This window comes from Acomys russatus, chromosome 3 (genome assembly GCF_903995435.1).
Source record: "Acomys russatus chromosome 3, mAcoRus1.1, whole genome shotgun sequence".
Classification (NCBI taxonomy): domain Eukaryota; kingdom Metazoa; phylum Chordata; class Mammalia; order Rodentia; family Muridae; genus Acomys; species Acomys russatus.
The window spans coordinates 65,531,409-65,546,847 of NC_067139.1; the positions used below are offsets into that span (position 1 = coordinate 65,531,409).

Consider the following 15,439-nt stretch of genomic DNA (forward strand, 5'->3'; position numbering starts at 1 on the left):
GTGACCAGTCAGTGCCGTAGGAGGGCCTCCTATCAGAGGTCTATGGAGGGAGAAGAGGGCAGAAGAGAGAGGGATGGTGGGAACAGAAGATAAGAGCAAGGGGATAACAATCGGGATGTAATGTAAATAAATTACAACAAATAAAATATACATTTGAAAAAGGAGAATCAGTAAATCCTAACTCTGGGAAAGATGAATGTCTGCACCTTCTCAACGTATCTGCACAAAATAAAAAGAAACATAAGTCTGCATTTGAAAAGCCTGGTGGGCATTACTTCATCATCTGGAGAAAGTACCAAAGCCAAAAACCAAGCACTTCCTGATGGGCATGCAAAGGGCTCATTATCATTTCTTTGGCATTCTTGCCACAAAAGCATAACCACAATCTCATTATGAGAAGGACATATGCTGGAGAATATTCTAAAAACAAAGGAACAAAGAAGAAGGAGGGAAAAAAAGCATTAGATGAGCTAAGGAGGCAGAACTAGCAAATAGATGAGGGGCTGGAATGGAGTCTGGACATCAGATGTTGGCCACAACACTGGTAAATTTTTTAAAAGGTGTGAATCTGAGTTAGGGCTAAATTCAGCTTACATTCCTGGTTCATACCTATGTCAACTATGGCACTATGGCAATGCAGTATATTAACCTTAGGAGTACTGATGTGCCAAAGGTATACAGTAACACTGCATAAATTCAGACTTAAATCTAAAATTAATCCAAAACAAAACCAAAACTGAAGCTGTGTCCTATATACCGATTCCTGTCCCCCTCATGTATATAGCAAACTTTAATAACCACTAATCACTGTGCCAAATAATGAGCATTTAAGAAAGTAAGAAACTTTTGACGGCAGGAAATTTTTATTCAAATAGATATCATGCTTTCCAAGGATTGAAAACAGGAAAAAAGCTAGTGTTACCAGCTTGACAGGTAAAATGCTTACTGCTAAGCCCAATGATCTAAGCTTGATACCAGAGACATACATGGTAGAAGAGAACTGACTTCTGAAAATTATTCTCTGACCACATGAGCGTGCATGTGTGTATGTACACGCACACACACACACACCAAAAAAGTAATGAAAACTTAAAATCCCTTTGTTGCCAGGCATGGTGGTGCACGCCTTTAATACCAGCACTCGGGAGGCAGAGACAGACAGGTCACTGTGAGTTTGAGGCCAGTCTGGTCTACAAAGCAAGTCCAGGACAGCCAAGGCTACACAGAGAAATCCTGTCAGGAAGAAAGGAGGAGGCGGAGGAAGAGGAGGGGGGAAGGAGAAGGAGGAGGAAGAAAATAAGAAAAAGAAGGAGGAGGAAGAAGAAGAGGAGGAGGAGGAGGAGGAGGAGGAGGAGGAGGAGGAGGAAGAAGAAGAAGAAGAAGAAGAAGAAGAAGAAGAAGAAGAAGAAGAAGAAGAAGAAGAAGAAGAAGGAGAAGAAGAAGATCCCTTTGTTCTTTATGCAAAACAACTTCAGAGCTCAGAAACGCATCCAAGTAACTTGCCATGCGGCGTGAACTATAGGTTCTAAGTTATGAGACACTAACTGAAGGTAAGATCAAAATGTGAGATTCTGCTTGGTGGTCTAATGTTCTTCGGCTATTTCTCGTTGCGTCAAATTTTAAAAGAAGGCACATCAGGCAATGGTGCACGCAACCTGTAATCCAAGCACTAGAGAGGCAGAGACAGGCGGATCTCTGTGAGATCAAGGCCAGCCTGGACTACAAAGCGATTCCAGGATAGTCAAGGCTACACAGTGAAACCTTGCCTGGAAAAGGACAACAAGAGGAGGAAGAGGAGGAAGAGGCAGCTCCACAAACCACCTTTCAATCTCTGCCTCCTTGCAACCCAAGGCAAGGTACTGAGTTCACAGGTTCTAAGAACAGACTGCCTGACTTAACCAAGAGAGCAACAAAAAACTAATGTAATGCCACCTAAATGCCCTAGAAATGGAAGAGTTTGGAGGCAATATGCCCTGCCCTTTGCTTTACAACAAACAAAGAGGGCAGCCTGAGCTGTTGCCCACTCAGAATAGAGCAGCAACTCTGACAACTCTTAAAAGCTATCCAGTTTGTGGGAAACATTCAGCCTTACAGCTTCAGTGCCCTCTCGAACAATCTTCAGTACCTGCCTAATGCGGTCTAGAGAAGCCACGTCTTCTCAGTCTTAGTAACCATGCATCTACGATAGGGACAACAGCTACCCAATGGGAACATTGAAATGAACACTGTGCTTTTTGCTAACAAATTACTTTTAAGTTTGTCCTTATTTGTCACACAGCCTTTTGCCTGGAGGTTTAAACAGTACATCAACTCTGCATGTATAAAACAAATATTCCAAAAACTACCGTGCTCAATATTATGTATATACAAGGAGTGTATATGAACATTGAAACAAATATTAATAAAATATTTACTACTGTATCAGTCTCACTCTGTTTAGAACATGATTTGCAAGTATCTGCAAGTTCATCTTGGGATATTAGGTTTTCGTTGCCTTCCTAGCTCATTTCCCTAGCTTCATCCCTAGCTCTTTTCTACCTTACACTATACTCAGCTAGGCTGCTATTCCTCCTCAAGATTGATGGTACCCACACACTACTACACATGCTCCCCCTATGCTAACATGCTCACCTTCATAGTTTCCTCAGCCAAAAGATCAACTCTGTACATACTCTGCAAATTTTCATTCCAATGTCACTTCCTTTTTAAAACAACTTCATTCTCAGGCTGGAGAGATGGCTCAGCAGTTAAGAGCACTGTCTGCTCTTCCAGCAACCACACGGAAGCTCATAGCCATCTATACTGGGATCTGATGCCCTCTTCTGTCATGCAGGTGAACATGGAGTTAGAGCACTCATATACAAACAATAAATAAAATTTCATTTTCATATTCTCTCTCTCTCCCTCCCTCCCTCCTTCCCTGTTCCCCCTCCCTCTCTCTCCTCCCTCAACACAGACATACACTATATGAAGTCCTCATGCACACTAGTAATAGTCTATGACCTTTAAATCCAAACTGTGACTGTCTGTTTATATGGTACTAGAATCTGAACTCATCGAGGATAAAGATAAATTTATCCATTGATATCTTCAGAACTTAACAGTATTCCTGCAAAATAGTAGAAAGTCAAAATTAATTAAACTTTAGATTACAATATAGCTAATGTATTATAGCACTCATTATCATTAAGTGAAAATATAAGTATATTTAAAAGGTCAAAATAAACTATATTAGTAAGTTTAAGCCAATTCAAAAATAAACTACTAGGACAAAAAAGAACTTCTGCTAATAATTCAATATGGAAAAACATCTGCTGAGATACACAGGTTGTTTCCTGTCACTGTATCACCACATCTGTAGCAACTACACAAACAGATCCTTCTATCCTCTCACGTTCTGTGATTCTCTATCAGGCCACAGCTGGAGAGATCAAGATGAGTTTGAAATTCTCATTTACCTATTTTAAGACTGTCTCAACTTTCTGTAAGCTGTCCCCGCACCTTCCCAGCTACACTGGCAAGGCATTTTTAGTTACTTGCAGCATGCTATTATGACACGTGATACCTTAGAAACTCACTTTCTAAAGAGGCTATGTCACAATATGCATGGAAAATACTGAGCAGCAATAAACAGTAGCTGCAGTTGAGGGGCTCTTTTTATCTTTTAATTGAGTGGCAATATTTATGGGGCCTTTTGTGGCATTTATTTCAATAATCATTTAATGAGATTGTAGAGCTTAAAACAAGCAACGAGTAACAATAAAATGCTAACCATGTTCAAGACAAAAAGTAGAAACTAGAAACAAGAGATTCAAAGTGACCAGAATGCCTAAAGTAATAATTGAGAGGAGCCCAGAGAGTGGAAAGCCAATGGCAGATCCCACATCCAAGGCTGGGGAAGCCAACAGGAAAACAACAAGTCTACCCAGCAAGTCCACATGATTTGGCAGAATGAACAGAAGCAGAAATGTTACTCGTAATTTCTAAAACTGAGGAGGTGATGTTTTCCATTTGTATAATCAAACAAGCATGAATTCAGCCAACTGCATCCCCGCTAACCATTTTCCAAACTGTCTTTTCCTCTACGTCTTCACTCACCACCACCTTAATACAAGCCACGGCCACCTCTCCCTTCCACTATTCTTCATGTCTTCCAATTCAATCTTTCACACAGAACATTTTTAAATGTTCCTTACCAGTAAAGTCCTCCTGTGATGCACCACACCTCTTGAGATGATGTCTGCCTTCCATCCTCAGCTAACCTTCTCTGGACAAACCCTCAAAGACACAACCACATATGTCTCCTAAATAATTCTGAACCTTAGAGGGACGAGAGAGAGGAAAGGAGCAGAGTGCATTGTCAGAGTACAGACCACTGCTGGCTTGGAAGACAGAAGGCAGGTAGAAGCCAAAGAATGAATCTAAAAACTGCAATGTGCAAGGAAATGGGTTCCCCTAGAGGGTCCAAAAATGATGCGTCCTTATGTACCCTGACTTTAGGTCAGTTAGATACACTGGATTTCCAGACTCCAAAATGGTAAGATAAATTTGTGCTGTTTGGGGCTGAGATTACGGGCAGCTCAGTGCACTTCCCAAAGATACTCAAAGCCCTGAGTGGCAGACCCATCATTTTTTTTTTAAAAAATACAATTGTGTGTTGTTTTAAACTACTAACTTGGGATAATTTGTTACAGCAACAAAAGAAAATTAATATTCCAACAGGTTTGTGTGTTTTTCATTAAACCTGACTCGGATTACAAAAAAAAAGCAACAAATCAATCTGAAAGTCTACCATCACTTAATAAGATTGCTTTACATTAAAGGGCAATTCCGTTCTCCATTTCTAAAGTATCACAAAAATTAAACCTTATATTACATTTTTTCAAATAAGCAATAATATTTCCCCTTGGAGGTTTTAAAAGATGTCACCTAAATCATTAAGAATGAGCTGATCCCAGATTTTTACAAATCCTTCCATAAAGAGGACACTAAGGCAATCTAATTTAAATTCCCTAACCATCACAGTTTATAGTAAATTTTTATTTTAACTGGTATTTCAGAAACTGACATTTCTAGCTTTGTGAACACTTGCAGACCTACACATCCATATTAATCACATGACATGATCTAAGAGCTTAGGACACACAGGGGCAGTCCATGTGCTTATTCAGGTCACTTGTTTTGAATTCATAGCAGACACATGTGAGGATGGTGGGATATATCTGTAGTTTACTAAGATGTCCTAGAGTATCTCCACAGTACTCCACCTTCCTCAGACTGCGTCTTCCCCTTGGATCAGGAAAGAGTAATATCGAAGTGCATGGTGGTGTACACCTTTAGTCTCAGCACCTGGGAGGCAGAGGCAAGCGAGCCTCTGAGTCTAAAGTCAGCCTGGTGTACATAGAGTTCCAGGACAGACAGGCCTGACTGAAAAAGAAGCAAAGAAAAACCCAGGAGCCACTACACTGTTCTAAAGTACAGTGTGGTGACTTGTTGCTTTCCATCTGTTAGACTCAAGCATATTAGTCAAGAGACACACTCATGGATTTTAACATGTGTACATTCTAAACTCTGTGGAGGGGGCCTTTTGTCAGCTGCGATAGAGAACTTCTAAAAACATCAAGTCCTAAATGGGTTCCTGCTGCCATCTACCGGACAAAATGATGATAAGCACTTCAATTATACATTTAAAAGACCTATAAATAAGGAGCACAATGATGTATTACACTGTAACCTTAAAATAAACTGTAACCTTGATCTAATCAGATGAAAATACTCTGTAAATTGCATATACAAACATCTCTCCCTATATCTGTGAAACTTAAAAGCCCCTAATAACAGCATCTGTTTTCTCCATATCCCAGGCATATGAGCATAGAGTTATGCTGCCTGAAATCCCATTAGAATGTTATGTATTTACAAACCAATTTGATTTATGAGGATTTCTATTTTATAACCTAGATAATAACACTGAGACATTTTACTTGTAATGTTTTATAAAGAGACATGCACTAATGCCTGGTAGCACTTCTAGTTCCCTTTCCAGACATAGGAAAATTACATTTCCTATCCCTTTAGTATTAAGTGGTACCACAGACAACCTGATTATCAGGTTAGGAGTGAAAGCACCTAGTGCCGCCTGCAGGCCAAATTAAATATTGCAAGAGTATGACTCTCAATACTGTCTTCTATCATGGTAACAAGGCTTCAAGGACAAGGTCAAGCCCAAAGCCAAAGCAGCTTAGGTCACTACAGACAACTGTCCCAGAGAGCTGCCCAGACCAATGAGAGACTTTGTTAAGAATAAAAGCCAAACCATCCACTGTATTAAGCCACACTGAACTGGTGATAGAATGATACATCAGCACAGTCAAACCAAGGATTTGTCAACAGCTTATTCTTGGTCATGGAGCAATTTACTCATCAATTTTCCACCCTGTCTGTGAAACACAGATAGATGTCAAGCACCATCCCTGACATCCCTTCATCAAGAGGCACTTCTCAATTGGCAACTACAAATGTCTTCAAAGCCATGTTCTTAACCTGACCAATGTACATAAATATACATAAATGCCTTTATGTATAAGAAGTTGCGTGTGTGTGTGTGTGTGTGTGTGTGTGTGTGTGTGTGTGTGTGTTTAAGTCAGATGTCATATACTCTGGGTGTTTTAGTTAAACATTTTATAGACAGGCATGGGTTCCTATTTCTCAAACAAGAAAGTTGATTTCTAGGTTTAATATATTTATCAGCGTCATTGTGTCTCTGTTTAATGCAGTAGAACAGGCACACAAATCCATACATACTATGCTGTTCATTTCGGAGGACTCATAGCTGCCAACAGGATGGACGCTGCCAATGGGTTCCAGGCCCTCTTCATCCCACATGTATGTTCCATCAGAGCTGTCAGACGGAGAGAGTTCAAATGAAGACCCAGCTCTGTAATCCGTATCTGGTGAAATCAAGTTATTTCCGGAGGTATGCTTTGTACATTCACTCCTGTCTTCAAATGATTTTAAAATAAAGAAAAAAACATGAATTTATAAAACACAGTCATTTCTCATTTCCAAAACATAAGCTCTAATAATCCAATATATTATAACAGAATTTGGTTCAAAAACCTATAACAGTAGCATTTTCCTAAATCCTAAATATTTTAAAAAGGAGGCAAAGTTTTAAAAATAAGCTGCTGAAGCATTTTGTAGTAAACAAAGCTCACTTTATGATGTTGTTTACACCCTCACGTTCCTTTACTATGTCCCAATACTGAAGTTTAGGCACTGCTCAGGAAACTTCCTCTCTGCAGGCTACTTAACCTCATCAGTGTGTCCTTAAAGATAACTGGTTCAGAACATCCTCCATTGTATAAGGCCTCAGACAAGCGGGAGGATAGCACATCACTCTGTGAGACCCTTGCCTAGGCATGCCTTTATGCACTCCCTTCTGTGTTCTTCCTCAGGGTATCTGAACAAATAACATTCACCCTGTACTGAGTACCAATATAGCCCCATCTAAGAAGATATGTTTAATAGGCACTCCCTCTCCTCAGCAGCATAAGCAAACAACGCTTCAGTGAGCGTCACCATAAGGACTAACAAACACCTTACCTAGGATTGAAAACATTCAACTAAGCATGCTTATGCTATCTGATGATGCTTGACATAGCTTTACTCTTAGCGGACTGCAATGCTGGCGACAGTGAATGGTGTCCTTTAATGCCACGCCTCTGCCAGGCAGAGTGGGGAAAGCCATCTGGGAAGTACGACCCGCGCTATGTAGGGACTGGCTTGCATATGACAGGTGCAAAGAGGCACGGCACGCAGAGCTGGACTGACTATCCCAGACAAGATGAAACCAGGACCAAAACAAGCCACAGCCTGATGCCCTGCCCCACTCATCTAAACTGAGCCCTCTCGGTCAAACAGCATCCGGGATTCTATCGGAAGACAGACTAAACGTTGGCTCTAATATAATCACTAGGGGATGCACACAAATTAAGGATATTTACCAGAGACACTTATATCTATCCATTCATCGGGTTTACTGAAGATCTGTTCGTTTTCCTTAGGAGAATCAAATATATCCTTTGATGGTCCATTGTCATGCTTCTCTTCTTTGAGAGTAATTTCCTCTGGAGTTATTCTGGTTCTGTTGGAGTCCTCTAAGTCTATAAAGTCATCACTGAAATCTTCACTTAGATCATTCTTATCAGACGATGACAAAGAGGACAAAGAAATATCATCCACATCATCACTCAGGTACCTAATTTTAGAATCCTGCTTCATAGTCTGATCATTGTCTGTTCGGTAACTTTCATTTTCAATTAGTTCTTGGTCCTTACCAGTAGAGCTGTCCGTGGCTGAAATGATACCTTCCTCCTCTACACACATGTCAGCAGGTGGGTTTTTATTACTATCAACTGTCATAGTCCCAGAAAATGGAGGTCGGCTAGATTTCAGTAGAGAGGGATGAACCATCCTATAGCCCAATGAGGAAGACACACCTGGGCCATTTGATAAAGCCAGTTTCTTTCCACCGGAAGCATAAGGCCTATTAAAACCAAACCCCAAGTGTTCGTTCCCATTGAGTACTTCCGACTGCCGGGAACTTCTCGCCAGCATACCTGACCGGAGAGGCACTCGAGCGGGTAGCTGTTGGTTCTGATAAGGCTTTGTAAGGTCAACAGCTCTGTTGAAGGAATGTGATCGGGTTATAGATGAAGGTGGAAGGAAGGAATTCTGAATGGAATGTGAAAAACTTTGTGACCTTACCATTTTTTCACAAGTGATAGCTTTAGTATTGTCTGGGGACTGTGCTAAGCTTTCTCCGGAACTGCTTCTGCTGGCGCAGGAGCTCACTCTTGGCTTCTGCATGCTACCAGCAGGCCGGTTCCCGTAAAACGTATTCAAATGCGACTTTGCAGTGACCGAAGAATATGAAGTCCTTCCTAGTAATGTGCCTTTGAATTTACCCAAATTAGAAGGTCCAGAAAAAGATTTCTGATTTACCTCCTCTGCAGATGACACAAACATGGTTGATGGTCTTGCTAACTTGGATGTGAAGAAGGAAGCACTTTTCAAACCTCCCTCTATCCCATCCCTATCAAGCGTTCCTGGAGCAGGAGCATGCTGTCCAGGGTCAACTAGTCTGTCGTGTGTGCTCTGAGTATTATTAAGTTCTGCTGTATTTTGTGAACCAAGTTGGTATTTATTTGTTTTTCTCCAATTAAATGAATGGGACAACGAACAATCAGAGCCATTATTTTTGATGTAATTCTTGACGTTGCTACTCTTGGAAGTCCCTAATAAAGTCACAGTGGCCCCACTTGGCATTGGTTGCAGTGCACTTCTCACAGACTTCGTTCCATACTTTGGCAGCTTGGAACCCAAAAATGTCTTGATTTGTGTTTTTTCTTCCATGGGCTATAAGGTGCATTGGTTCTTAAAACTTGACAGAATCTGAGGAGGGAAATAAAGATTAACATTTATAAATAAGTTTAATAACAAGGACATATATTTATTAATTACATGTAGAAAATTATGATTCCTACACAAAATAAGTAAAACAAAAAATTAATTTAGTCTTGACATTGTTAATAAACATAGTACATCAAGAATGAAAAACTGAACTGTTTTGTAGACCTGTGCTTAGTGGCGGCTACTTTGAGCCATTAATGTATCAAAAGGACTGCAAATTCCAATTAGATTCTGCAGTAGTATCAAGATCAAGTACCCCTGTGTGCCCTACTTACTAAAAGAACAGCAGACCACCCATGCCAGACAACTGCTTTTCCCATTTGTATAGTGGCCTTTGCCATAAAACACACTCCCATACTCACAAACACTTTTTTAAAATAGCTATAAGGAAATTGGTAACTAAAGTACAGCATATATCATGGTCATTTTCCAATTGCTAAACAATACATAATAAAGATTCCATCATCTATGTCAGAGGCAAAGCTAAAACATCTCCTTTCTGCAGAAGTAGACTGAGGCGATAATTCTAGTCTTTTACTTCTCCGTGCCTCACTTTCCATCTCAAATAAGCACAATTCATGTTATTTTCCAACAGCTTCTAACGAGGAGCTCAAACTCCATACACATTGTCACTACAAAGTGCTTCAGGGTCTGCCAACTAGAAGGGGAAAAATGTTAGAATCTGAATGCACTTTTTCCTACAGTAGTATTTATAAAGTTCTAAGTATACAAATAATTGCAGAACAAATGGTGTCAGTCAGCTTGAACTGTTGTTTTAGAATGAAATGATTCTGATGTCTCACATAAATTTTCTAACCCTGCATATCTTTGTGAGCCCTGTCATTTCACTAGTATATAAACAACTTTCTTTCTGAATGTCGAAGAAACTTTCTTAGTCAGGCATAGTGGTACATGCTTGTAATGCCAGAACTCAGGGAGGCAGAGGCAGGCAGGTCTCTGTAGAGTTCAAGGCTAGCCTGGTCTACACAGTGAGTTCCAGGACAGCCAAGGGTACACAGAGAATCCTGTCTCAAAAAAAAAAAAAGAGAAGGAGAGAAGGAAGGAAGGAAAGAAAGAAAAGAAAAAATGAAAGAAGCTTTCTTCTACATTTGCTCATATCTCTGAAATAACAAGCGCTGTGACTCTGCCTCATTTCGGTAACCATGCTGCCTTTGATGCATGTTACATGATACGTCTTTTAGAAGTGCAATTGCCAACAATTTGAAAAAGCTCATATTGGCTACATCATCTAATGATATAATTTGTGAGATACTCTAATAAATACTGTTTCTGAGCTTTAGTGGGGAATTAAGAATGGCTGCCACAGAGCTCGGGAATATCTGTGATTCCCTGAGTTCATTTCTGTATTTTTTTTAAAGTTATGGCAAAGTTACTGAATTAGCACGGTGCAGTTCAAAAAATTTCAAAATTGTATAAGATATTTTTTGGAAGACTAGTAAGTCAAAGTCAAGAGGTTGCAAAGCAATCTACAGCTGGATAAAACCTGGGAAGCAGGAGCAAATGTAATAATGCATGTACACAGTAGTGCCATATTTGTTAATATCCATATTTATGGGGTGATAGATTTTACTCATATCCCAAGGCTAGATCAAGATTCTAAAACCTAAAATACTGTCCATAAACCACCAATGATGATTTGGATTCACATCTGACTTCAGGGTTGGTGCAGACTGCGTTCATGACAAAGGAATGAAGTGTACTGGGAGGCATGCTGCCTGTGGGGACAAGCGTGAAGGCAGGGAGACGGCAGAGGCCACTGTTACCTCAGGAGCATGAACACTGAAGGCCCAGTGGTAAGTTCTGCAGGGAAACAGTCAACCTGCCCCTTTGAAAACTCCTTTCATATCCATTACCTTAACCTCTCAGATGCCACCTACTCACCTTCTTTATTTAGTATTGCAAATAGCTTTTCAGAAGGTTACAAATTGCCTGAATTTTAGGAAAACTTTATCTACTTAGCTAAGGGGCAATTAACTGAACAACAATGCTAATGAAACAAGCATAAGCCGTCATGTCACATCTGAAACTTGCTTTCACATTCAGACTCCACATCATTATTTAAATGCTTTGTCCGTTTGCTTTTAAATTCGTAGTATTCAGTTACTTCCCCTCACATCCTCTTTGCCCAGGGCTCCCGGCTGTCATATGTAACATACGCTGACTCAAAGGCTTGATTATGGCGATTAAATAAAAAAGGAACCGTCCTTAAAACTGTACATTTCACTCCAGGTTCTGCATGGTTCTAAAAGAACACATGACGTTCGATACAAAGCCCCACTATTATGTCAGCTAGACCTTTTCTGTGCTACTACAACTTAGTTTTTAGTCAAATGGAAGCAAGCTTGCAAAAGTTAGGCTCAGGGAATCTGTGATACAGCAACATCCATCATCTTAGTCAGTGTAAAGTCAAAGGGTATTACTTGCTAAATTTTTAATTACAAGGGCAGCGAGAACACTAGCATAGAAAGTGGAATCCAAAGCTCTCCTGCCCAAACAATAAACATATTTCCTTCCAAATATTATCAGTGTTTAGGTATGCAGACTAACTGTGGAATGTGCAAAAGGCCTTAATATGCTACAGGCCAGGAAAAGAAGCTGGTGCCACTGCTGGTATAATGGCCAAGCCTATTAATACCTTTGTAGCTACCTGAATAAGTACATTCAGACTTTTTAAGCACTGGTGCTTATCAAATCACAACTTGCAACAGTTTAATATTGTGGTCTGTATCGGGCCTGCTAGAACAAAGTTCCCTAAATTAGATTAAATGAGCAGTAAAGTCAAGGCCACAAAATGCCAAGTGTAGAAAGGAAGAGTAACTTGAGTGACTTTAACACCAATGGATGGTTACTGGGATGTGAATTCACCAATGCACACAGCACTGTAGATTTGATCTCACGTACGTTACCCCACAAAGTTTGGTCTATTCATTCCCGATAATAAATACCTAAATAGGAAATATTCTGTAAAGATGATGTGATGGTTAATCTTGACTGTTACTCTGATAAAGTGTGTAATCACTGAAGAGACGCACTGCCAGCAAGGATGTTTCTACCACAGATTAGCTGAAGGGGTGAGACTCACCCGCAGAGTAAACAGGACCTTCTAGTAGCTCTGACATAGAGAGCCACGGGAAGGACAGCGCTGCCTGCCGACCTTCGCTTCTCCCTGAGCAAGTGTGCACAGCATTGCTGCTGCTGTTACCTGACATCAAACTCCGGCTTCTTCAGCCTTCCACACTAGACCTAGTAACGAGGCCCTCCAAGAGCTTCCAGGACTTCTGCACTGGACTGAAACGACTAAAGAACCCCGCTGTGAGGGCTGAGCAGTCAGTCACAGATTTCCAAGCCTCTCCAGCATAAAGACAATCACTGTTGGACTACGCAATCCCTATCATGCAATCCAGCCTAGTAAATCTTTTTAAAATGCACACATATATATACGTGTGTGTGTGTGTGTGTGTGTGTTGAGACACAATTTCTCTGTATAGACTTGGCTGTCCTAGACTTGCTTTGTAGACCAGGCTGGCTTCGAACCTGAACTCACAGAGACCCACCTGGCTCTGCCTGGTAGAATGTTAGGGCACAGGCATGAGCCTCCGCAACCTGCTACATATGTGTGTGTGCGTGTATATTCTGTTCATTCCATTTCCCTGCCAAATTCAGACAGAGATACACAGGAATTTTATTTGCATAGAAAATTCATTTTAGTGCTTTAGACAGGCTCCAACACAGCGAAAGAACACTTAAAGTGAAATTAATCCTCATCCTATTATGAATGAAAGGAAATACTGAAAGTCCCCTATGAAAGACCCTTGCCTATGAGACAATCTGAAGCTACTCAGGTCTCCAGGCCTATCACACCTGCTGGTTTAAAAGAAAGCTTAGGAACAGAAAAAATTCTAAGCAACACCAGATAGACCCAGTAAAATCTAGAATGAGAAAATCTTCCACAAGAGAAAGGACTCAGATTTTTCCACAACAGATGAAGAGGGATTATTGTAAACTCAGAATAAACACATTAACCAAATGAGATGGTATAGAACTCAAAAAGATCCCTAATTTAAACAAATTCCCAGTAACAGAATTCTTTTGACCTTCAGGAAAATTAAAGAAAGACTAAGATTTTACACTCTAAGAATGAAAGGTTGATTTGCAGCCTAGGCTGGCCTTGAACCTGTAATTGTCAGCTGCTCAATCAGATATAAAATTTTAATTTAGACAAAGTAGAGCTACTTTCTGGAGCTAAAAAAAAAAAAAAAAAAAAAAAAAAAGCGGTATAAGTTATTCTCTTCATAATTTTACCCAAAGTGAACCGAGGGAAGACTGAGATACCTGCAACAGTCTCTGCATGCCAATCACTGCATAAACACACTCCCAAGCATGAGGCAGCACCTAGACATGAGTACATAGTACATAAGTATATAACTACTTTAACTTGTGCTCAAGCAAAGGGTGACCAGGTTAAACTATGGTCACCTTCTGAATTTTCTTTTCTTCTTCTTCTTCTTCTTCTTCTTCTTCTTCTTCTTCTTCTTCTTCTTCTTCTTCTTCTTCTTCTTCTTCTTCTTCTTTTTTTCTTCTTTTTTAGACATGGTTTCTCTGTACAGTCCTGGCTATCCCGGACTCACTTTGTAAAACTGGCTAGCCTCTAACTCACGGGAGATCTGCCTACCTCTGCCTCCCAAGTGCTGGGACTACAGGCGTGCACCACCACTCCCCAGCCACCTTCTGAATTTTCAAACGCTGCTTGACAACACATGGTTTTTAGCCTAACATTATGGAATTTGGGGTAAGATATCTTATTTTGTAGTTTAATGTATTCTCCAAATCCCTGGAGGCAAAGGAAGCAAGAAACTAAGAAACCAAGGATGTTCTCTAGAAATTCTGCACATCTAAGTTCCACACCTAAGGGAATAAGTCATAGGGAATAAGTCCCTAAAAATATACAATCAGCAACATTCTCTTTTCCGGCAGAATTCCTACACGTTTCTCCAAACACCAGTAAAATGTTCATCTTATCACTGTTCACGTCTTTTGCTTTTTCCTGGGCATTCTGGATATGCCATTACTCTTCACAGTACACACAAGTATCATACTCACAGAGAGAACGGTCCAGCAGAGACCACACATTACAGCGCACACACAAATACAAAGAACACTATAAACAGGAGGTATAAGAGCATACACTGAAAACTAAATCCAATGGAGGGATTAAAAAGTTAAGAGGATTTTTGAGACTTCTATGGGCAGTACAGATGGTCATCAGCCCAAGGTTATTTCAGCAGCCACTTACATATGATTTGGAGGAGTTCTAGGACTCACCCACATGTGTTTGCACGTATAGTCTCTTGTGCCCAGAATATACAACTCTTCACCTTTCTCACACTCTTCATAGCACTAAGGTACCTCTGCATAGGTTAAATAATCAAGCTATGTTACAGTCTTCCGTATTTCAGCTCTTCCATGATAGGTACCCTCTTGCTTAATAATTTATTTGAATTCACAGTCTCAATTTCTACTCACGCCAAGTTACCTCATTTCTCTCCCTCCTCCCATTTTTCTAAGAAGAAACAAACTTCATGGCACAACACACTTCTAGAAATACTAAATTATGAAAGAAATGGGATGTGACAACAAGTAAATAAAGACATTAAAATGGAAAACAATATATCCTAAGTCAAAAGCACAGAACAGCATGGCACATTCAGAAAACACAAAGTAGCTAAACAAGGAAAGGAAAACATAGTGTTAATTCAGAGACATAAATCAGAAGAAAAAGAGGACATAGAAGAAACGCAGCTAGCCGGGCGTGGTGGCGCACGCCTTTAATCCCAGCACTCGGGAGGCAGAGGCAGGCGGATCGCTGTGAGTTCGAGGCCAGCCTGGTCTACAAAGTGAGTCCAGGACAGCCAAGGCTACACAGAGAAGCCCTGTCTCAAAAAAC

The 15,439-nt window shown here is 40.4% G+C and overlaps 1 protein-coding gene across 4 annotated transcripts in view; it reads right to left on the reverse strand.

Annotated features, from left to right (window-relative positions):
- The window catches only part of Ccser2 (coiled-coil serine rich protein 2), a 104,038-nt gene that overhangs the window by 67,541 nt on the left and 21,058 nt on the right, over positions 1 to 15,439 (reverse strand). For all 4 annotated transcript variants that reach the window (XM_051142072.1, XM_051142094.1, XM_051142083.1 and 1 more), the window contains exons 2-3: positions 8,007 to 9,456; positions 6,805 to 7,001 (exon numbers count right to left, since the gene is read on the reverse strand). In XM_051142072.1, coding sequence (XP_050998029.1) covers positions 6,805 to 7,001; positions 8,007 to 9,417 — 1,608 coding nt within the window. In that variant the 5' untranslated portion in view covers positions 9,418 to 9,456. The remainder of the gene's footprint in view (positions 1 to 6,804; positions 7,002 to 8,006; positions 9,457 to 15,439) is intronic.